Source organism: Canis lupus, chromosome 19 (assembly GCF_011100685.1).
Source record: "Canis lupus familiaris isolate Mischka breed German Shepherd chromosome 19, alternate assembly UU_Cfam_GSD_1.0, whole genome shotgun sequence".
NCBI classification, from domain to species: domain Eukaryota; kingdom Metazoa; phylum Chordata; class Mammalia; order Carnivora; family Canidae; genus Canis; species Canis lupus.
Window position 1 is genome coordinate 51,330,799 of NC_049240.1, and position 23,881 is coordinate 51,354,679.

A 23,881-nucleotide genomic window follows, 5' to 3' on the forward strand; every position below is an offset into this window, starting at 1 on the left:
ATTTTTCTTCCTAATACTTAAAAACAGCCCAAGGCAACCAAATAGGGAAAGTGACTTGTCTTCAGTGGTGTGTGTTACTGTAGAAAAGAAAGGATACTGGAAGACCTATGATGTGTTTATAGTTGTACAGAAACATTATTTAAATGAGTTTCTTGAAAAGGGACAGATTACATAACACACAATAGTAGTAAATAAGAATTTTAGATTATGTTCTTTTCTAATACTAGGAATCTTGGTTATAAATATGAAAAAAAAGCTATTGGTGATTTTTAAAATAAGGTTAGTTAGGTTGATTCTATATCCATTGTTATTCAGTGTCAAAGTTTGTTTCTAGTCAGCAATCTTTTCCTTTAATAGAATTGTATTGCTAGTTAAAGCTACACTAATAAGTATTACTAATTTTCTTCATTTGCTGGTTTTAAAATGCCAGGTATTACTTTGATGAAAACTTTTGTAATAAGGTGGTTTTTTGTTTTGTTTTTTTTTTTTTTTTTCAGTTTCTCACCCTTGATACTACCAGCTCTCGGGTGATATTTCACATTACTTGTATAGCAGCTGAAATTACCCATTTTTAGTCTTTTTGCATCAGACAGAGTTTGATGATTTACTAAAAAGAAGGCCACACCTCCCAAGTAAATAGAGCACTAAAATTTAATTTTCGTAGGGTGTTCTCAGTGTAATTGAGATGTGTAGGTTGTTTTTAGTAGGAACTATTCTGAATGTGTGCTTCCTTAATCTGTTTTAGGAGTTCTGTTCTGATTTTGAGAATTTACCTTTTATATTTTACTATTCTAAATTTATGCTGAGTTTTGGCTTTTATATAATTTCCGAAATAGCCCATTAATTCTGGTGGGAGTACTGGTCTCTAGATGCAGTCACTGCGATCTCCCCTGCCCTCGCAAGATGAACATCTAATATCAGAAATCTGTTTTACACAGTGCAGGTAATACTTGTATCTACTTGTATTTGTTTTGATGTAATTCATATTTCAAATGAGTGCCAGAAAACTGGATAGAACTATTTTAGTCTTGCATCCTGGGCATTTATAGATATCCCACACATTTTGTGGCTGTAGGCAAAAACACTTTGCTGTTGGGCCTCATCTTTGAAGATATCTTACTTATCCCTGAAAATATGTATCTTTCATGACAGTAGGAATAAATATCAGGAGGAGAGTTAGCAACAAAGAGAAACAAAGGGTAGATAGTGTGGAAGCCAGCTTTGTTTGTCAGATGATACGAGATAAACATTTAGAAACCGCCAACCATCTAAACCCCAAAGACTTTTATAAACCAAATCACTTTTATCCCTTATTTTATTACACTAAGAGGGACCAAATAAGGGACTGTAGAAACCAAAAACTTGATCTCTGTTTTCTAATTTGCCAATCCTTTTGATACTTGTGGCTGTCTGGTAAGTAAGTATGTGATAGTATAGAACCTTGGTTTATATTAGTGTTTAGTGTGGCTTTACTGAGTTTCTTTCTATTCTAACACACTTTAATACTCATTGTATTCAGATTAATCTTTAAAATATCATTTCAGTTCTTAAGCTCTGATGTATTGCAAACCTGTCTTGATTATATTCAACATCAAATGACATGGAATGCGCATGTCTAATAAGAGCAGTCTTGTCAAATACTCTGATTATTCACATTCCTGTTGATGTGGTCATTATCTTCTCTGCCTCTGTTTGCCATAGTTTTGTCTCTCCTTAATAGTTTGCTTTAGTTCCACTTCCTCATAGAGCCTTTCTTTTTTTCTTTTCTGTGTGAATTGATTGGTTTTGTGTATACTTGTTAAATTCCTATACTGTGCTGGGCTCTGGTAATTCAAAAGTGGTAACAGGGCTTATTCTAGAAGCTCATAGTCTAATAGAGGTCTAGGTTTACAACTCTAATTTCTGCAGCATTTATCTGTAGCCCTTATCTTGGTGTGTTAACTTATAGTATAAGCATATGGTCAATTTTTTTAAATCTGTAAATGCTCAATATAAGCATAGTTTTCTCTGAAAGATTATTCCTCAGGAAAAGAGTAATTTTATATATGAATCCTTACAAAGTTTTCCATATTTTGAGGCCCTTTCAATTCTATTTTGAATGAAAATGTAATGTTTGGAAAAGGCAGACAAGCTTGAAATGATGCCAGTCAGTGCCAGATTGAATGTTTATGTCAGTTTCCTAAGGGAATAGGTAGAAGGGGATAAAGAGTTTAAATGAATAAATTATTCTTGGGGGTGGTGGTGCTACTAGTTTACTATCATTTATTGTAAACAATTTACAAAGGCTGTAAAAAAAAAACTTGAAAAGCTCACTTTTTAAAGCAATACTGTCAGTAGTTACTTTATGAAGAGCACAAAATATACCTATGGAACAGTGGAAAATTACTCTTAGTATTATGTGAATGGATATTATTGGCTTGGAAAAACATTTCCAGGGATAGTATTCTATATGACTTTGAAGCAACTTAAATGTAAGTGAAGCTGATTCATGTTTTGATACTTTCCGATGACTCAAAAAGAAAGTAGTGACACTTGTTGAGAATTGCATGTGAAACTTGAACAGAATTGTTTTGTAAAATTTTTGTGTTTTATGATTTTAAAATATTCATAAAACCAAATTCATTAAAATAAGTATACACTGGACTATTTCATATGAATATACAAAGGTTTGTATATTTTAAGTTGGTCAAAATTTTAAAAATACCTTAATGGGGAAATTGGGAAATCCTTCAAATTGAGGATTGTATGATATTCATTCAAGTTGCAAGTTTCTGGGTAGTTGGATGATTACTTAGCATAGTGAGAGACTATTAAATAATAACTGTTGAACTAATAAAATGCTGTATACATTTACTTATTTTAAATTTCCGTTACTTATGTAAAATCATTCTTTTGTTTAATGCTTTTGATACTATTTTATTTTTTAAAATTTATACTATAAAATGTTTTGGATTAAAAGCATCATTCAGTTTTATCTGCCTGCTGCTATTGATTCTCTTTGGATGCATATTCTATCCCTAGAGTGGCAGGAAGCAGTACCATGTGAGAGAGAAACAAGAAGTGCTTATCAAGTTTTATTTATTATTTTTGAAACTTCATTAACCCTTCCTAAAGGACTAAATTGTCTGTAGGAGGAACAGGTTTAGGGAAGACATTCAATTGCATGTCTGTTAATATTGTATTCTCAATGACTTATTGATAGTTTCAGACACCATTGGAAAACTTTTTCAGAAGAGAGCCTCATATTTGTAAGATAGCCAAACAACTTTCCTTTCTGTTTAATGTTGGTTACATATATAGGAACATCGTAATAGGGTGATGCAGGATCACAGACCTCTGAAAAACGTCATCTTAATCAGAAAACAAATTAATGCAATTCTTAATTGCTAAAGATATTTTAATTCCAGCTGTTTGAAGCTGGGAAGCAGCAGTAGTTGGTGTTTAGTTTTGTTATTTAGTTGTTACATTGCTTTTTTACATGTTATCATTCATTAAGTACGATTTATATTTGGAAGGATAGTTTTAGACCCACTGACATTCAGACATGTAAAAGAATGTGTGTAGGCAATTGATCAAAAACAGTCAATAAATGTAAAAGAATACATTTTATGTTGGATTGCAAGTGTGTACATTTTGAGGGCAGGAGGACTTCTGATTAGAAATTCTAGGATTATTGCATCTATCTACCTTGAGAAAACCTGAAAATTGTCACATGTGAGATTTAGCCTAGGAGGTTTTCTTTTTTTGCAAGACTTGGGCTTTCAGGAACTATTAAAACGATGATAGATAGCAGAGGGGAGGGCATTTAAGAAATATTTGCTTGAACCATGTGCTATTGCTCTAGTGCTATTTATCGAAAAGGCTTTTTCTTCTCTATAGAGTTGCTTTTGTTCATTTTTCCAAAATTAGTCATATTTGTATAGATCTCTTTCTGTTTTTTTTGTGTGTTTATTGATATTTGTGTCTGTCCCTCCTCTATTACCACATGGTCATATTTACTGCAGCTTTATGGTAAGGCTTAAGATCAGTAAGCATGAATTCTCCTACTTTATTCTTTTTCAAAAATGTTTGGAATAAGTTCATTTATGTCTATAAAGACGTTTGATTAAATTTTAATATGAATTGGATTAAATCTATACATTATCATGGTATATCTCTCCAAATGTTCAAGTCTTCTTTTTTTTCTTTCATTAATATTTTATAATTTTTATCATGCAGATTTTATACATTTTGTCTGATTATATCTTAGGTATTTTATAATCATAGCAATTGTAATTGGTACTACCTTTTAAAAAATATTATATTCATTTATGTATTTACTTATTTGAGAGAGCACATACTTGGGAGCATGCACAGATGCATGCAAGTGCGGGGAGGGTCAGAGGGGGAAGAAGAAAAGGAAGAGAATCTCAAGCCGACTCAGCACCAACTGGGAGCCTGATGCAGTACTTGATCTCAGAATCTTAAGATCATGGCCTGAGCCCAAATCAAGAGCTAGATGCTTAACTGTGAGCCACCCAGGTGCCCCACTGGTATTATATTTTAAATTTTATTTCTACTTGTTCCTTGTTAGTTTATAGAAATGCAGTTTTTGTGTTTTGATCTTATATCCTGTGGCCTTAATTGAACTCATCTAACATTTTGTTTGAAGATTCCTTGGGATTCTCTCCAGAGACAGTCATGTCATCTGCAAATAGAAATAGTCATATGTATTTTTTCCAATTGGTATGCCATTAATTCCTTTTTCTTGCCTTATTGCAGTAGCTAGAATTTCCAGTACAGTGTTAAGAGTAGTGGGAGTAGACGTCATTGCCTCATTTTTTTCTTAGAAAGAAGCATTTAGTCTTTTGCCATTAAATATGATGTTAGCGGCCAGTGTTTTTGTAGGTGCTCTTTGTGAGTTTGAGGAAGTTCGCCTCTCTTCCTGGTGTACTGGATAGACTGTATTATTTTTATTTTTTAGCTTCTTAATTTGGCCGATTGCACTGATTGATTTTTGAATATTTAACCAACCTTATGAACTTGAAATAAATCCTACTTGGTGTGGGTTTTTATTTTTATTTTTTTTTAAAACTTTATTTATTTATTCAGAGAGACACAGAGAGAGAGAGAGAAGGCACAGGCAGAGGGAGAAGCAGGCTCCACGCAGAGAGCCTAATGTGGGACTCGATCCAGGGTCTCCAGGATCATGCCCTGGGCTGCAGGCGGCGCTAAACCACTGCGCCACTGGGGCTGCCCTGGTGTGGGTTTTTAAAAATTTTTTTAAACATGCTGTTGGATTTGGTTTGTATAAATTTTTCTGAGGACTTTAACATCTAAGTAAGAGATACGGGTCTATATTTTGCTTTTTGTGCTCTTTGTTTTTGTAATTATGAGGTGGCCTCATAAAATCAGTTGTGAAGTAGGCCTGTCTTTTCTGTTTCTGGAAGAGATTATGTAAAGTTAGTGTTGGGGCATTATGTTAATATTTACTGCTTTTAAAAAATAAAACCCCAGTTATCCTCAAACAGTTACTTTAGGTGAACCTGCTTTTTCATCATAGGAGGGGTATTTTAGATATTTTGCTGGGCTATTTTATAGTTAAATGTTCTACCAAATTTCAGATCCAGTGTGTTGCTTTTTTTTTTTTTTTTTTTTTTAAATGGTACCAGTCATTAAAGCATAAAGTAGTACTTTGGAAATAGAATTATTATCTAAATTAACTCTGATACTGGATTCGGTGATTAGGCTCATTGATTTACTATAACTAGGCTGAATGTGAATTATGAAATGATGGAATTATCCATAATAATTATGAAGTTATTATGGAAATTGAATCAGTTGTGGCAACAGGGTAATGAAAGTTTTGGTAATTTACTCAAGGCCACAGTTTGTGAATGAAATTCTAAATTCATGTCACAATCTGTTAAGCCAGTGGTACTTAACTAGGGAGGAACATTAGATCACCAGTGAGTGGGTCTTTGTCAGTAAGACAGAGAAAGCAAGTGCGCACACGTGCACGCACACACACACACACACACACACATTTTCTTGGGTATATACCCCTCCTGTCATAGAGTTTTCAGTTATTCCCAGGGCTACAAATGGACTCAAACAGGAATTTGAGAAAACAGAGGATTCTGTTGTATATGATTTGTTAAGAACCATGAATACCTTTTATGTCTGTTTATTTCTTTTGAAAATAGTATGAACTATTTTTTTTTAGTATGAACTATTTTTTTTTTTATTTTTATTTTTTTTTAATTTTTTTTTAATTTATTTATGATAGTCACAGAGAGAGAGAGAGAGAGGCAGAGACACAGGCAGAGGGAGAAGCAGGCTCCATGCACCGGGAGCCCGATGTGGGATTCGATCCCGGGTCTCCAGGATCGCGCCCTGGGCCAAAGGCAGGCGCCAAACCGCTGCGCCACCCAGGGATCCCTAGTATGAACTATTTTGAATTATTTTGATAGAATAAACCTATGGGTAGAAGCTTTAAGTTTCAAAAAATTTTAAATTGGAAGTTGCTGCTAAAAATAAGTGCGTGTAAGCAACTTTTGCCTTTTTTTTTTTTTTAGGATTGCACCTTTAAAGTCACAATGCAAGCTTAAGAACATAAAATGTATGTGTAATTGACTTTATTTTTATAATTATCATGTTGTTGTATTTAGTGTTGAGTTGGAGGAATGATGAGATAGAGACAGATTACAGGATCAGCTTGAAGAGGGGGTGATGAGATTGTCACAGTTTTCCATATAAGCAGTCTTGTATCTCTGGAAAATATCAATCAAATGGTAATCTAAATCTAGAAAACCATCCTGAAATCTGTTTGCCTTTACAAATTAAGTGAAAAAATTATTTTTTAAAATGAAGAAATGGTCATTTGTTTCTTTTCTCTAGAACAGAGATGGCAGATACTAAGTCGAAGACCCTTTTACTTCAGAATTCTTATTACTCCGGGCAGCTACTATTAACTGATTGGAATTGACACCAAAGATGAAACTTACTTGGCATTTCTGCTCTAGGCAGTATTTTATTTTTGTCAGTTTTATTTCATTTAAATGGTGTTATGGTGTCCTATGCTTCAGTGGCATCTTCTTTGGAAGTTAAAAGTAATTAATACTAATTACATGAGTGGTAATTTACAGAGGATTTGTCCCCAACAAAACAAATCAAACAAAAGGCAGGTTAGCTAGACTGTTGGAATTAGGAAATTGTTTTAAAAGATAGCTGACCACACAGACTGTGAGCCAAATTAGGCTGTAAACTAAGAGTGATTTTTGTATTTTTAAATGGTTGAAAACAAGAATAGTGTTTTTTGACATGTAAAAATTACACAAATTTCATTTTTAGTGTCTATAAATAAAGTTCTATTGGAATATAACCATGCTCATTCATATAATGTCCTATGGATGCTTTTGTGCTGTAAGCGCAGAATGGAGAGGAGTTGTGACAGAGACCAGTTGGTCTGCAAAACTGAAAATATTTACCGTCTGGCCCTCTACAGAGAAGGTTTGCCATACCTTGTTTTAGATAATAATGTGACAGTGAATGATTGCTTTTGGGTTTAGTAGAGGAGGTAACTTACTTTGCTGGTATTTTCAACAGGTTTCTGAAAAGGAATAACTTAGAAAATAGTTTTTATACACATAAATAGTAGAAGCACCTTTGGTTTTTTTTATAGAATACAAAGAACATGGAGTTAGCAGCCTTAGGTTATAATATGTCTGCTCGTGCTATTATTTCTTCCATAGTTGAGAGAAGTCCGTTGCACTAATATTGCTACAGATTTTAGTAGCTTATAATTCCATCTGTGTACTAGCACATTGTACAGCAGCAGCAAGTTCTCACACTTTTTGGTCTCAACTTTTTAAAGACTGTATATTTAGAATCCCAGACTCTTTTTTTTTTTTTTTTTTAAATAGGGGTTATATCTATCATCATCACATTAGAAGTTGATACAATTTTGAAATATTTATTTAAAAGTAGCAATAATCCATTGTATGTTCACCAAAGAACATTTTTATGAAAAATATTTTCCACAACAAAAAAATGTGAAATATTTACAAATCTCCTTAATTGTTTTAGTGGAAGATAACTAGATTGTTGTATCTCTCCATTAAGTCTGCCGTGGTATGTTCTTTTGATATGAAGGAAATCTGGCCTTACACAGATACATAGTTAGAAAAATGAGTATTTTTAGAAATTGTAGATGTTTTTCTTTGATATAATACCTAAACGCAAGTGGTAGAGTTTTTGCTTTTTTTCTCAAGTCAGGTTTATTGAAGTATAATTTACGTAGAATAAAACGTATTTTTTTAATAATACAATTCTGTCAGTTTGGATTAACCATAAATTATATAACCTCTAGCCAGTCATCATGTAGAATATTTTGTCACTCTTTTGTAATCAGCCCTCTCCCCTCAGTCCCAGCTTCTGGCAACATTTGATTGGATTTCTGTCTACATAGTTTTGCCTTTTCCAGAATATTGTATAAATGGAATCACATAATACATAGCATGATATGTTTGCAATTCATCTGTGTTGCTACAGCTATCACTAGTTCATTTCTTTTTATTGTATGGATGTTTGTTGATCCATTTACCAGTATTGGATATGGAGTCATTTCCAGTTTTGGGTTGATTGTAAATAAAGCCATTCTAAGCATTCATGTACAGTTTTTGCATGAACATATGTTTTTCATTTCTTAGGTAAATGCCCAGGCATGCTATTGTTGGGTAGTATGGTAGGTGTATATATGTTTAACTATAAGAAGCTGTCGAACTGGCTTTACAAAGTGGGTGGACCATTTTACATTCCAACCACCAATGTGTGAAAGTCCCAATTGCTCTACATATTTATCAGCATTTGAGATTGTTTTTGTTTTAGACATCTTAATCAATATTATAATTAGTTTGTTTGCATTTCTGTAATGATTAATGATACTGAGACTCTTTACATGTAGCATTTTCCATTCATATTTTTTCAGCAAAGCGTGTTATTTTGAATCTTTTGCCCATTTTTTAAAGAAATTTAGTGGCTTTAAAAAATGACTTTTGGGATCCCTGGGTGGCTCAGCGGTTTAGCGCCTGCCTTCAGCCCAGCCCAGGGCTTGATCCTGGAGTCCCGGGATCGAGTCCCACATCGGGCTCCCTGCATGGAGCCTGCTTTTCCCTCTGCTTGTGTCTCTGCCTCTCTCTCTCTCTTTCTCTCTCTCTCTGTCTCTCATGATTAAGTAAATAAAATCTTAAAAAAATAAAAAATAAAAATAATGACTTTTATGAGTAATGAGAAGTAATGACTTGTGAGAAGTTTTTCTGTATACTGAATTTCAGCTTTTTTTAGATATATAATTTGCCAGGTATTTTCTCCTAGACTGTGACTTTTTTTCCTTTAGCTTTCAAAGAGAAGTGTTAATTTTTTTCTAAAGATTTTATTTATTCATTTGCGAGAAAAAGAGAAGCACAAGCAGAGGAAGGGGCAGAGGGAGAGGGAGAAGCAGACTTCCCACCGGGCAGGGAGGCTGACATGGGGCTCAATCCCAGGGTCCTGGGATCATGACCTGAGCCAAAGGCTCCTGCTTAACCAATGAACCACCCAGGCACCCCAAGAAGTTTTCATTTTAACGAAATGCAGCTTATCAGTTCTTTTTTTGTACTTCATGTCTTAAGAAATCTTTCATAATTTAGGGTCACAAAGATTTTTCATATTTTTTTTCTACAAGTTTTATACTTGGAAGGTTTTAGTTTAGGTATTTGATTATAGTTCTTATAAATGGTGTAAGATACGAGTTGAAGTTTATCTTGTTGTTGGTTTTTGGATGAGATGTCCAATTGTTCCAGCATCAGTTGTTGAAAAGACTATGTTTTCTCTATCAAAATGTGTTGGCACCTTTGCTGTGTGTCAGTTGAATATTATGTGTGGGTCTATTTCTGGGTCCTCTGTTGTGTCCCATTGAAGCATATGTCTTTTCGCTAAGACCACACTGTCTTGATTGCTGAAGCTTTCAAGACCACATTGTCTTGAAAACCAGTAGTATGCATTCTCCTTTGTATATCTTTTTCAGAATTATTTTGGGTATTCCACTACCTTGTTTTTCCATACATGGTAAGAGATAGTTTTTTAAAAGCTAATTTTACAGTGCAGAATCTGAAACCATTAATGAATATTTTGACCTCTGTAACATTAAAATCTATGAAACTATCTTGAATATCAAATGGCTTTTTTTTTAAACTCACAAATGCTTTTATAACACCATACATAATTCAATTAGAGAATATTGGTTTTCTGAATTATGTAGACCTACTATTGGCACATTTCATTATTCAGTATTTATAAGTTACATGATCTATCACCACTGATCTCATGAGAGAATTCTTCTTCTTCTTCTTTTTTTTTTTTTTAAATGAGAGCGTGCTCACGCATGCATGTCTGAGTAGGGGTAGGGGAGGGGCAGAGAGAGGGGGGGAGAGAGAATCTTAAGCAGACTCTATGTCTAGGGCAGAGCCCAAAGCAGGGCTTGATTTCATGTCTCTGAAAAATGACTTGACCAGAAATCAAGAGTTGGACGTTTAACCAGCTGAGCCACCCAGGAGGTGGGAAAGTGTCAGGCTAACGGTGGTGACACAAAATTTTCACACTTCTTTTTTTGCTTGAAGGATCAAATTTATCATTGACATTGTTTAATGTTAGTTGTTTTTCTGGAAGTAATAGGGTTAGTTGGTTCATTTTTGAGAACTTTTGTGTGTCAGATACCCAAGTCTGGATAACCACTACTGGGTTAATTACCAGCTCAGTCATGCAAAGGCTTTTTCTTGAGGCAACCATTGTGCTTCAGTGTGCAGCAGAAGTGCTTTTGCTTAGCTCCTATGTTGTCACCTTGGAAAAGAAATCTCTCCAGGGTCAAGATTTAATTAAATTAACAATTTTACAGCTTTTCATCAAGGACATTCTTAAATAAAACTTTTTTTTTACAGAGAAATCTTGTGATATATTTGGTCACTTTCTGTTGTTCTGTGTATTATACTTCGAGTACAGAGATTGATGTGGAAACCTAAACCCAGTGTTACACAGTGGGACACTGTAAGTCACTGACATTTTAGGACTATCTGAGGTTGGTATATGGTGAGACAATCTCTTAAGAGCCAATACGGTTATATTAAGTTGTTGTTTTATTGTCTTATAGGTGCTATACTTGGTAGATCAGAAACTCAGGAGTGTATTTTCTATAATGCTAATTGGGAGAGAGATAGAACCAATCGAACTGGTGTTGAACCCTGTTATGGTGACAAAGATAAAAGGCGACATTGTTTTGCTACCTGGAAGAATATTTCTGGTTCCATTGAAATAGTGAAGCAAGGTTGTTGGCTGGATGATATCAACTGTTATGACAGGTAAGGAAACATTTTATTGTTTTATGAGAATGTTGAATAACCACCCCCCACACACACACATATACACACACACGTGCTCCCTTTTTAAAGGGGAAAAGATCAATGCATGTATTTTCACTTAAATGTTTCTTTTTTAATATGGGATTATGAAGGCCGTTATAACATGCTCTAATGACAAGATATGTGTTTTAAAGTAATAAAATATGGCATTTTTATGTTTTATCTTTGATATACTTTGAATAATCTACCAAGTAGTGAGAACTATAGATACGACCATTTTTTCCCTTCTGTTATTGGAATGATAAACTTTTTAAATGTCAATTTTAAGGAAAAAGGATTTCTAAAATTGCTTTAAACGACAGTATATCTGTTGAAAATCTATCCTCTGTCCTCAAAAAAAGTAAAGCTTAATCATAGTATTTAATTTCCTTTTAGTTTCCCTCTTTATGTATCTGGAAGAAATTGATCTTCCTGCATTTTTTCCTTTTTTTTTCTTGCAAAGTAGGCCTTTGTTCTTTACCCCCGAGAGACATTTTAACTTGACGTTCAGAATTACATCAGTACTAACAGAGTCCTCGTAGAAAGCTACATTTTATTTAAAAGATTTTGCTTAAATTGTTTTATTCTGTACTGGAAGTAAGCTACAGTAGAGATGTTGTTGACTGCCTGTGATCTTTCTATAAGGAGTCCTATAGATAATGGGCGATCACTTAAACTGCCTGGGCCCCAGGATTTCCACTGTGGGTGGGTGCTGATGACTGGCAGAGGCTGCAGAATCCTAGAGAAACAGACATTTTGGAGCCAGAAAATACTGATACACTCATGGAACCCTAGATAGTTGGCCTATCCACTTTCAAGAGGCTCAATTGATAATCATGAACAGGTGGTTGATTAGCCACATGTGATTTTTTAAAAAGATTTTATTTATTTATTTGAGAGAGATTGCAGAAAGAGACAGAGTGTGCATGAGCGAGCATAGGAGTGGTTGGGAGTTGCAGAGGGAGAGGGAGAAGCAGACTCAGAGCAGGAAGCCTGACGTGGGGCTTGATCCCAGGACCCAGGACCAATCACCACCTGAGCCCAAGGCAGATGCTTAACTGACTGAGCCACCCAGGCACTCCAGCCATATGTCATTAATAGCAAAATTGTTGAATAAGCCCATGAAGATGGAATTATCTCAATTTTTCATGAGAAATTAAAATCTTACACATACACACACACACACACACACACACACGGTATTGTAGTATTTAGGATATACTTCTAAATCTGTGGATTTTCCAGGGCTTATTTCTCTGTAATTACACATTTTAGCTGCATTTCTGATTCTTGGCCTCTCATTAATAGAGGTGATATTTGCTTTTATGAAAAGTAACTAGGGCCACTAGGAAAATAGGATGGAGGTTCCTCAAAAAATAAAACTACCCTATGATCCAGCAATTCCACTTTTGGGTATTTATCTGGAGGAAATGAAAATATTAACTTGTAAAAAGATACATACACCCATATGGTTATTGCAACATTATTTATAATAGTCAAGATTGGAAGCACCTGAGTGTACATTGATGGATAAAGAAAATGTGGTGTGTACACACACACAAACACATACACACATAGAGGATGTTATGCTAAGTGAAATTAATTAATTGTATAGAGAAAGGTGCAAATACAATATGATCTCACCTAATGTGTAGTGTATATTGTATGTTTAAAAGTTGATAAGACAGTAGATTTTTGTTCTGTCTTTTTTTGTTTGTTTTGTTTTTTTTTTTTAGAGAGAGGAGGTTGGGGAGGGGCAGTGAGAGAGACAGGAGTTCGATTTCATGACCCTGAGATTTCAGCTGAAATTCGGAGTCATATGCCTAACTGAGCCACCCATGTGGTTTGATGAGAGAGTAGATCTTGAAAGTTCTCACCACAAGAAAAAGAATTTTTAACTATGTGTGATGTTGGACATTATATTATTGTGGTGATCATTTCACTATATGTACAAATATGAAAGCCATTTATGTTGTATACTGGAAACTAATGTAGTGCTATGTCAGTTTTATCTCCAGAAAAGTGGGGAAAATATTTTTTCCAAATTATCTTTTATTAATTAGTTGAAACCAGAGATCCTTGTTCTTTTTGTAGTAAAAACTACTGTTCGTCTCACCTGATAGTTAAGAGAAGGAAAAAGAAAAGATTCAAGAAATATCAAAGTATGGAGAAAAGACAATGATACAAAGAATGAAATTGGATAGGGAAAAGTACTTTTTTGAGTTAATTTGGCTAAGTAATCATTTTCCCCTCCTATAATTTGAGGCATGATTCTAAATGTTAAGATTTTAAACATATATTTTTTATAACTTAAGATTTAGCTTTCAGTTGTCTTTTATTTTCTATTAAATAGAATTGGTGTAGATTTAATTTTAATGTTTGATTTTGTTAAAACAGCCTTCTCCCTGAAATTTCTTAAGCTTTCCATTTTAAATTCAACCTTATTATTCTAACAGCCATCACAAAAGTTTGCAGTTTGTAGGATATGTCTTTAAATTTACCTGATGTTTATTAGCATATTTAAAGGTTTGTTGTTGTTGTTGTTATCTGTTTGTTTTCAAACAGGTATGGCTATTTATTGGCTGATTAGGGTTTGTTCTAGTGGCTGAATCCCTATCTCCTCAGCTCCCCAGTCAACCTCATATCAGTTTTTGAGTTATTAGGTTCTATATCTTGTTACATTTTGTTTTCTACTTGTTGGTTATCTTACCCTTGCTCATTGTGTTTAGGGAATTTAAATCTACTCCAAAAAATGATACTGTTAATTCCCAAACCTAGCTTGGGTCTGTGATGTTGAGATAGGTCCTGCCATGAAAGGAACTTAGGTCCTTGTGTGTGTGTGTGTATATTTATATATAAACATATACGTATATATGGGTATCGGTGTGTACACATACACATAGTTTTATTTATAGTGTTCAGCTTTTTAATTCATGCAATGGGAAAGCTATATGTCCTGTAAGAGAAAGCACTTGTAAGCCAAATTTCTTCGTTGGCTCTATGTTCCTTTTTACACTTTTCTAATAATTAAAGAAACATAGTTGCCTTAGATTGATGATTTAAAACCAGATTAAGGTCATAGCAGTGGCCTCAAGAAGCTAGTGTCATTGCTGTAAAAGCAGCTGGTTTTTGTTTTTAAGTGAGATTTAGTAGAAGGATTACTGGAATGTTTTTTGGCTTTTAAGAATTGATCATTGGATATTAATAAAAATCTTTTAAGTTGACCATGAATGACTTTTCCATTATTTTATCTCTGAGAAGAATTTTAGAAAAATACCCATTGTGGATTCAGTTTAATGCTGATTTTAATGATTTCTCCTCTGTTTGTTTATAGGACTGATTGTATAGAAAAAAAAGACAGCCCTGAAGTGTATTTTTGTTGCTGTGAGGGCAATATGTGTAACGAAAGGTTTTCTTATTTTCCGGAGATGGAAGTCACACAGCGTAAGTTCACAGGGAAAATACATAGATCTGTTCAACTAGTACACTGAAAGCAAAACATATTTTGTGTTGATGGAATAATTTACTCCTACCTTCTCCTACTCTTGTTTTTCTCCTAAAATTTGATGCTATAAATCAATAAATACTTATTGTGGAATTTTGTAGACCAAAGCTGAATTGTTTTTTTCCTTCCATTTTCCACAGCTACTTCGAACCCAGTTACACCTAAGCCACCCTATTACAACATATTGCTTTATTCCTTGGTGCCACTTATGTTGATTGCGGGGATTGTTATTTGTGCATTTTGGGTGTATAGGCATCATAAGATGGCCTACCCTCCTGTACTTGTTCCAACTCAAGTAAGTTGTCTTGTACCTTGTGCTGTTTTAAGTTGTATATTTTACAGAACTATTACTGTGGTGAAACCCACTGGGTTGCTATAAGTCATTTTCTTTTGGTGTTACTTTTTGAATGCTTATTGTTATGGCAACTATAGCTAATTTTCCAAACTTAGTAATTTGCTGTGTCCTAAACTTTTCTCACTTTGGAGCTGAGGTAAGGTAGAACAAAGGGTATTCTGTTCTTTGGACAGTTTCACTGTCATTGTAATACTTTCAAGTGTGAGATTTACCCAGCTTTGTTTCTTGAGAAGTAATTGATGGATAAGTGATATCATAACCTGTCCTTTCTCTTCTTTCTTCCATTCCTTAATTCTTTTGCCTTTTTCAAGACTACTTGCCAAAATATCCTTTTAACCATAGGGAGAGTTTTAGTAAGGTGATCCAGAAAGTGTGGAAAAGGAGGTTTCACAAAGGCATCAGGAAGCTATATACGAAAAAATGTTTCTGGGAAGAGGAGCAGATGAGCAATGCTTTTCATCATTTATTAGTAATAGTTCAAGTGTTTTTTGTTGTTATTGTTTTTGCAGCATATCAAGTGTGTACTGAAAACTAAAAAGCTTTTTTTTTAATACTAAAAATTTTTTCAATGCCCTCGATGCTCCCTCTCCTGACCCCAAATCTACCTTAAACTATAGATATGGTGGGTAATCAGATTAAATTCATGAAATTTTCCTCTTTCTCTATCACATAGACAGTTGGTACTGGTACAATGGTTTACAAGTTCTTTTAATATAAGTAGCTAATATTCTGCAAACTCAGGAAGGGTGAAAACTGTAGTTATACTTGTTTGCGACATCTTCAAACTCTAGTTTTAACTGTGTTTCTTTCAACTCTTAAGATCAGATTACCTTGGCCTTTTGGATCTGTGGTTTAACTGTTACTCTAATACTAGGATTAATGGTTAAAACGTGGTAGAAGAATGGTAAAGTCCTATAATTTAATGACCAAAACAACTTCTTCTCTGTAAGCTTTATTTACATAACATACTACTTTCTCAGTACTTGGCAGCAATCTGTTAGCATTAGGTTATTGATCCACATAATCTTTGTAAGATGTATACATGGAGAAATAAACCCAAAGGTAAAATACCTTATTCAGTAAATTAGGTAAACACTGTTTTGTGCAGCTGAAATATTTTAACTTTTAAACCTTAGTTACCAACTTGTGGATTTATTAAAAATTATCTCTGAAAGTATTTTAAAATAAAAATTTTCGCTGCCTAATAAACAGATGTAGCTTACTCCAGATGGCCATAGGATCCACTTTATCTGCCTTTGGTGGTAACTATTTTTTGATTTCTATTTTTAGAAGAAAGAGTATTTAGTACTTAGTGTCTGAATTTACCCTAGATTTGTGATATAATAGAAGAAAACTAGAAACTGAATTGAAAAATAAATTTAAGTTTTTTAATGGAACTTTAAAAATAAAAATGTATTCTTATAGATAACATTGATATTTATATAATATTGGCACAAAGTTACGGTTGGACTTTTTAAAAAGGGCTCAGTATCCTATACATGAGGCCACTTTACTTAGAAATGCTAATTAATTTAAGGGGTTAGACTTTTAAAATGGAAAGATGCAGTTATTGTTCGTAAGTAACCGAGAACCAGGAGTCTCCAATGAATATCCATTTCTGGATTTTAGATTATTTGTTACCAGGTTAGTATTATTGTACACATTTATTTAGCACTTGGATTGCTCTGTGGTGACTTTGCATACACTACATGAATTACTGAAAACTGAGAACTAGATTTAAGATTTTGTGATGGAATGATCTGGAATGGTCAAGCTTTTGTTAGGCAAAATAAACTGTGGAAGAGGGATTGTCATCAGTTTGGAAATTTCATTTATGTCATCTCTCACTGTGTCTCAGAAGTATAGTGTCATGCCTTAAGTATCATTTTTAGTGAGAGGTTCTACAACACTGATTAGTGGCCATTTTGTTAAAAATGCTCAAGTTTTATCTCCAGTTTCAAAATAATTATTGATAATAATTATTGAAAACAACAGCAAGGATTTATTGAACTCTTACAGTGTACTAGGGTACTGCTAAGTTACACATATGTATAAATACTTAAGTTTTATATAAGAATATGTAAAAACATAAAATACATATTTTTTTCTCATGATTTCTAAATTGTGACTGATAGATAAGGCTCATCTTTGGAGTTTGTTAAAAAATACAAACTCCAGGGCCACAGCCCTGTAAGTATGGAGTGGGGCCTAAGATGATATGTTTCTAATAAGTTTCCAAGGTGATTGTGAACAGCCAGGTGTGAAAAGCACTCATTTGATTTTATCTCACAGGGTTTATGTAATTTTAATTTCAATTTTATAGATAAAGAAATTGAGACATAGCAAGACCCACAAGTGTCAGAGCTGGAATCTGAACCAAGGACTGGCAGTAAAGCTTTACTCTTCTTACTGCTTATGCTATTCTTCTTCTTCTTCTCCTACCCTCCCCCCCCCAAAGCTGGTGTCTCTGGTGCTTTAGATAATTCAGTAAATATCTCTGCCATTTCAAAAGCATTCTATAGGCTAATTTATTTTCCTACTTCGGTTGTTGAATAGTTTGACTACTAAAATGAGCAGTAATACCACACTGTTTCACATAAGACAAAAAGGAAAAGTCATGGATATATACAAGGGCATATTCAAGTGTTTTCCATTAAAACATTTTTTAGCACATTTTAGAATAAAGTTTGTTAGCACGATTGGGTTGTAGGTAAGGATTCCTGTGCTTCTGAGTTGATACTCAAGACTTTTACGAGGAATAGGAGTAGTAAGTGAGGGAGACATACGTTCGAAGTCTTAAGGTCTTGATTTCTGTATTTCACTCCATATTCATGTCCCCATGTTCAAAGCTGAATTCCAAGGCTAGTTAAGAAAAGATCATATATTCTTGTGGATTTCTGAAACATTTTTCCTCCAATTCTTCAAACACTTAGTGACGTGAAATTTTTCATTCCTTTTCTTGGGGAAACTTTTCTTTAAAGCTTTGGCTAAAGGCTGAAGGCTGGTTTGTGAATGAACTGGTCTGTTGTATGACATTAGTCTCATTGGGGTAACATCTTATTGACAAGTCATGCCTACAATAAGAACTGTACTTGAGAATTTATAGTGAATCTCACAGAGCAAGCTGAAGTTATGTATACTGTGATCATTCATTGGTCTAATCTCAGTCTTTTTTCTCATTGGCATCCTGGAGGACACGAGATACCCATATACATCTTCTTACTAAGCTAGTTCTGACAGCTAAATTGTGGGATTCTTTATTTCTAAGACACCAAGTTAGAATTTCTTCTAGTCTTGTATTTTATTGTGAAGAAATGATCTGGGGATCTACATGATATAAAATCTGGTCTTATGGTTCTTAGTAACCAGTAAAAAAATATTAATTCTCAAATCTAGCATAGTTAGAGTCATGGAGAAAGTCATTTTGCTGTTTTTATTTTTATTTGAAGCCTTGTTTCTTTCTTTATAACCTGTAACTACTATGTTTCTAATATATGTTTCTAACTATTATGTTTCTGACACTGTCTTCCCCATCACTCTGGATGAAAGCCTGGGAGACAACTACTACCTCTTTAGGCCCTGTCATTTACCAAGTCCCATTCATTCATTTTTTTTGTCCTTCTTGATTAGGAGACTAATGTCATCCTTCTTGTAGTTCAGGACATTATTACATCTGAGGCTGAGATTATTTCTGTGATCTCATAGCTGGTCTTCTTTCTCTCCATCTATATTATCGCTGTAAAATAGCATTTTACATGTCTGATTATCTTCCTTCTGTTTTTAAAACTATTTGAGGGCTTTCAGTGATCCATGGCAAAGAATACAAAGTTGAGAGTATGACATAGGAGCCTTCTGTACTTCCATGCATTTACTTTTTTTATTCTTTCCTCTCACTACACCCTAAGCCGTCCATTATATGCATCTAGAATGGTATTAGTAATGTACTGCCCTTGAAATAATTGAGAAAATAGTGCTGCAGTCAGTTTCCGTCTCGTGTGATTCAGGTGAATAACCTCAATTGAGAGAGGCTTTAGTCATTTGTGTACATGTTCCAGTCTCCCACTTGATTGTAAGCCCCTTGAAGACCAGCTGTGTGTCGTACTCATACTGGATTCACCCGGTGTTTGTGTGTAGAACCGTTCGGTAAGTGATGAATTGCTGAATTTGACTTTGTTGCATTTAGAGTTATACTGAGATGATAATTGTAGCATGCCCAGGGATTCATTTAATAAAAAACTTGATGGCTTAGTTTTAAGATAAATCTTGAGGCCATATTTCTTTAGGGTAAAATAAGTTGAAGTATTCAGGCTTTTGTAAGACGATGCCAGTATTCAGTTCTTTCTGGAATCACAAGCTTGAAGCATCTTTTAAATTTGCATCCCCTAGGTCCTTTTCTTTTATCTGTGCTGAAACTGGCTTTCCACGTGTAGGAATTTGCTCTTTTAACCCACAGTGAGTAAACTGAACACAAACTGGTTTTTCTAGTGCCAGTGAGTCAAGAATATGAGGGAATGGATGCATCGACTCTGATTAAGAAGTCTTACCGTGGTTAGAGTTAATGTGGTTTCAATAAAAGTGTTTGCATCGCTCTCAAAACCATATGAGAGCTGAAGTTTCCTGTTAATAAATTAGATCTATATTTGTGCTGATGAAAAACACTTGATAAGAAAGTGGATTTTAGAGCCTAGAAATTACCTACCTTTAAAAAGGTATGAAATCAACTTCCTGTTCATTTTTAAAGGCTATATAAGTAGCACTATAGTATTGCAACTGTAATGCTTGCTTAAAGACATCAGTCTCTTCAGTGATTTACATCATGACATTTTGTCTAGATTTTGGTCTGATAAAGAGTAAAGGTTTTCAGATGTTTGGGATACTGATTGGGGTATACAAAATAATACTGCTGACCTTAATATTAAAGTAAATAACAGGTTGTCCTTTCATGCTATGTCAGATTACGGTCCACCGAGAAACCGAGCCATCTGTGAAAATGCTGTGTAGGATTTCCTGTTGAACATGGGTCTGTGTATGGTACCCATTTAAAATTAATAAGATACCGAAAGGGTAGCGTAGCATCATTCAGCCAAGTCAGTTTAGGAAAGGGTACTGCTTACTTATTGGCGGAGGATGCAGGAGAAATTTACTAAAATTAAATGAGTATTAATATGCTAATATTAAGTTATACTTGCAAAATGAGTATCATATCAAGAGAAGCACATCTTGAAATAGGTTGACTCACTTTCTCTTTCCTTTAAATTTTTTTCTTTTTAAGAATTAATTCCAAACACTTGCCTGTTAAAATAAGACAAATTATACAGAAGGAAGTGTGCAAAAGAAAGGAGATAGAGCCATTTGTTCTTCCTTTTTTTTCTTCCCTTTATCACTTTCCTGAGATAATCAATTTGAACAGGTTGGAATGTATCCTTTGACACTTTTTTCTGATCTCATTTGTTTGAATATATGCTTTTTTCCCCTTTTATAAACTATAGAATGTTATTTCACAATTGGTTTCTTTTAATTTAACAGTATACTGTGGATAGCTTTTCAGCTCAATTCTTTTCAATTTCATTCTGATTAAATGATGCATTCTTAAGTGAAATTTACTGTAGCTTTAATGTATGCTCATGAAATATCAAAACTTGATGTTTTATTAGGCTAGAGTTGGTGTTAGTTAGGTTTCTGCTAAGACCTGGAACCCACATTTCACGAATATTTTTAACTGTCTTATTTTAGCATGTTTAAAGTATGGTGATATAATGCTCTTGTCTTGGCATTGGGCTTTTTTTTTTTTTTTTTTTTTTTTTTTGTAGATGCCAAAGAAATAGTCCAGGGCTACTACAAAAGTCTGTTTCACCTTTATGTGTGATTATTTTTGTTACAACTTCTATTACAAGTTTATGTATACTTCTAAACTGATTTTGGGGAGAAGTGTCATAAATTATTTGTAGACTTGCAGCTTTACTAAAAAAATTACTCTTAGGCGTGTGAGCTGTTTTACTTAACAAATGCATGAACGGGCTCACTTGGAGATATGCTGAAATTCCATATCCAAAAGCAAAAAGGAAAGAAAGGGGAGAAGGAAAAAAAAATTAAAAGCTTTATCCAAAGCCTAAAACAAGTTTAGCTATATATTAAAGTTAATAATGAAAGCACTAATTTAAAGATGACTTCCACTGAATTTTTAAAACTTTGAGTTCAGTTTTCCTTTGGACTGTAGAGGGAGGGTCCCACCTTCCAGTTTTCAAATAGGGCTGATGCATTTGGACCAGAGTACATAATTTCTCCTTTCTCTTGTCGAGTGAGGTGGAAGATAGGAAGAAGTGACTTTGCTTTTCTCTTAATTTTTTATTTCCTGGACCTCATTGTAGATCTCTTCTTCATTCCTAGCTACTTCATCATTGTAAAATCTTCTGTCAATTGAGATAATAAAATGAAAAAGCCCATTTGTTAGTGAAAGCTGTTTGTATCACATAGGCTAGCAGGTGTTCCAGTTTGTTTTGTTTTAGCTTAACCACTCACCTAATGCTTGGGTGCCTGCTGTGTGCCAGGCATCATGCTGATGTATAGTGATAAGCAGCAGAGGGACAGTCCTTGCTGGCTGTTTTGAAGCCCATAGTTCATATGTAGATAAAAAATGGGTTAGTGGTTGGTTGGTCATTTGACTTTGCAGCTTAGAGATGAAAGGTAAAGAAAGAGGGGAGTTGCTTCAACAATTTTGGTCAAAGGAGGAGGAGAGGAGAAATGCCTGACTCCAGTTTGGAGTGACTGGGAGCCACATGTGAGGTGCCTACCTAATGTTAAGTGTTCACGATATGTTAGCTGTTACTGCCGATAGAGTAACAACTTCAAAATTGTACTCAAAAGGTATATTTATGGAAGCCATTGTAGATATATATATTTATATGTTGAGACTTTGAAATTAGTTCAATAAAAGATTGCATTTTGAGTACTCTGTCAAGGATTGCACCAAGCACTTTATACCGATTAAACTTTCAACACCCCATGATATAGGTTCTGTTTTATTAAGTCCATTTTGTAGATAAGAAAATCAAGGCACAGATACGCGAAGTGTCTTGGCCTAGGATCAGTCCTGCTGAGTGGTAAAGTCTGGGCATTTAGACCCAGGGATGATTATTCACTGAAGTAATTTTAATAGAATGGTTTATTTTAGTAAATATTATTGGGAGGGGAGGCGTAAAAAACTACTTTAAAGTAGGATAAGGAGGGATCAGAGTATGTAAATTACATCGCAGAAAGTTTTTATTGTAATATATAACCTTGTTGATAACCATCTCACTACATCACAATTTATATAATGTATGGCATAATCCTTTTCCTTTTTTTCAGCCTTACATGCAGAATACAAATGCTAAAATAAATAAAAATAAAATTTCTTCTATCCTCGATAATAAACCTGATGCTTCTAAGCAGTGGCCAGAAGAATGCATATCCCTCACATCTTGTTCAGACTTTTAAACCCCATTGCTAGCTACCCTGAGAAGCAGCAGCCTTCTTCTTAAGCAACTTATTCAGAATCCTATTTCATCCACCTTGGTCTGTCTTTGCTTTGCTTTCAGGAGTTAGAGGAGAGAAACAGTAGGAAGTAGGAGTTGGTATATCACAATGGAACTTGGAAGATCTAATTGGATAGAGTGATGGCTGTGCATTTGGCAGTATCAATATTATTGAATTTGTTAATGTATAATGTCTTGCTTTCCCTAGCTCAGAAGCATTTGTTCTGATACACACACTATATTATTTCTTTATAGATTCTATTTCAGTCTGCCTGGCAATAGTCTTTTTTTAAAATTAGCAATTGTGAAATTTCTTAGAGCATGAGATAATTAGATGACTAAGATGAGGCAAATTCAGAATTTGTCAGTTTTCAAATACTTTGGGTGAGTGTGGGGTGGTCCTTAATTCTTCTTGATAGTCCAAAGCTATTTAGTGAGTTAACAAAAAATATGTACATATATATAAATCTTAGTATGGTTTAAATACTAAATAAGGGAAAATTAATAATATATGTCATATATGTTTGTTTATAGCATATAAATGAACTAAAATCCGTATTTCCTGTTCTGTACATCTAACTGCCTACTGAATATCGGCACTTGGATGTCTCCAAGCATGTAACAACCTGTGGTAATGATCTCTCTGAGCCTGGTTCTCAGTTAAATAGAATGAGTACAGCATTTGGTGGCACAAGTCAGAAATTTAGGATGTAACCCAGTACCATTTTTCCACCTAATCTGTCTCCCTCAAGTACTTACCTCATTTTTCAGTGATCCTCTCCTTGGGAAAATCCTCTTATTTATCATGCCAGTGGAAGTCCAGTTTCACCTTACAGGTACCTGCTCAAGGGACTGAATTCCTTTTTTTACTGCTCTTATTTTATCATCGTGCATTCAGTTAGCATGGGGTCTTTGATACATCTTCTTTCCCCCACCCGGGGTAGTCAGTGCCTGGCACAACTAGGCGTTCAGGAAAGATTTGATGAGGGAATGGAGAAGTCCTCTTCATTCTTTTCTGATGTTTGGCAGTATAGTTAAATTTCTTTACCCCTTAAGGAATAAGCAGCAAGTCTCTTTCTCATCCGGCAGCCTAACT

The 23,881-nt window shown here is 34.3% G+C and overlaps 1 protein-coding gene across 2 annotated transcripts in view; it reads left to right on the forward strand.

Annotated features, from left to right (window-relative positions):
• The window catches only part of ACVR2A (activin A receptor type 2A), an 84,770-nt gene that overhangs the window by 39,011 nt on the left and 21,878 nt on the right, over positions 1–23,881 (forward strand). Inside the window, exons 1-4 of one of the 2 annotated variants that reach the window (XM_038565136.1) lie at positions 6,583–6,601; positions 11,165–11,372; positions 14,746–14,855; positions 15,057–15,211. In XM_038565136.1, the coding sequence (XP_038421064.1) occupies positions 14,807–14,855; positions 15,057–15,211 (204 nt within the window). In that variant the 5' untranslated portion in view covers positions 6,583–6,601; positions 11,165–11,372; positions 14,746–14,806. Of the gene's footprint in view, positions 1–6,582; positions 6,602–11,164; positions 11,373–14,745; positions 14,856–15,056; positions 15,212–23,881 lie in introns of those variants that run through there. The other variant, XM_038565135.1, reaches the window with a different exon arrangement.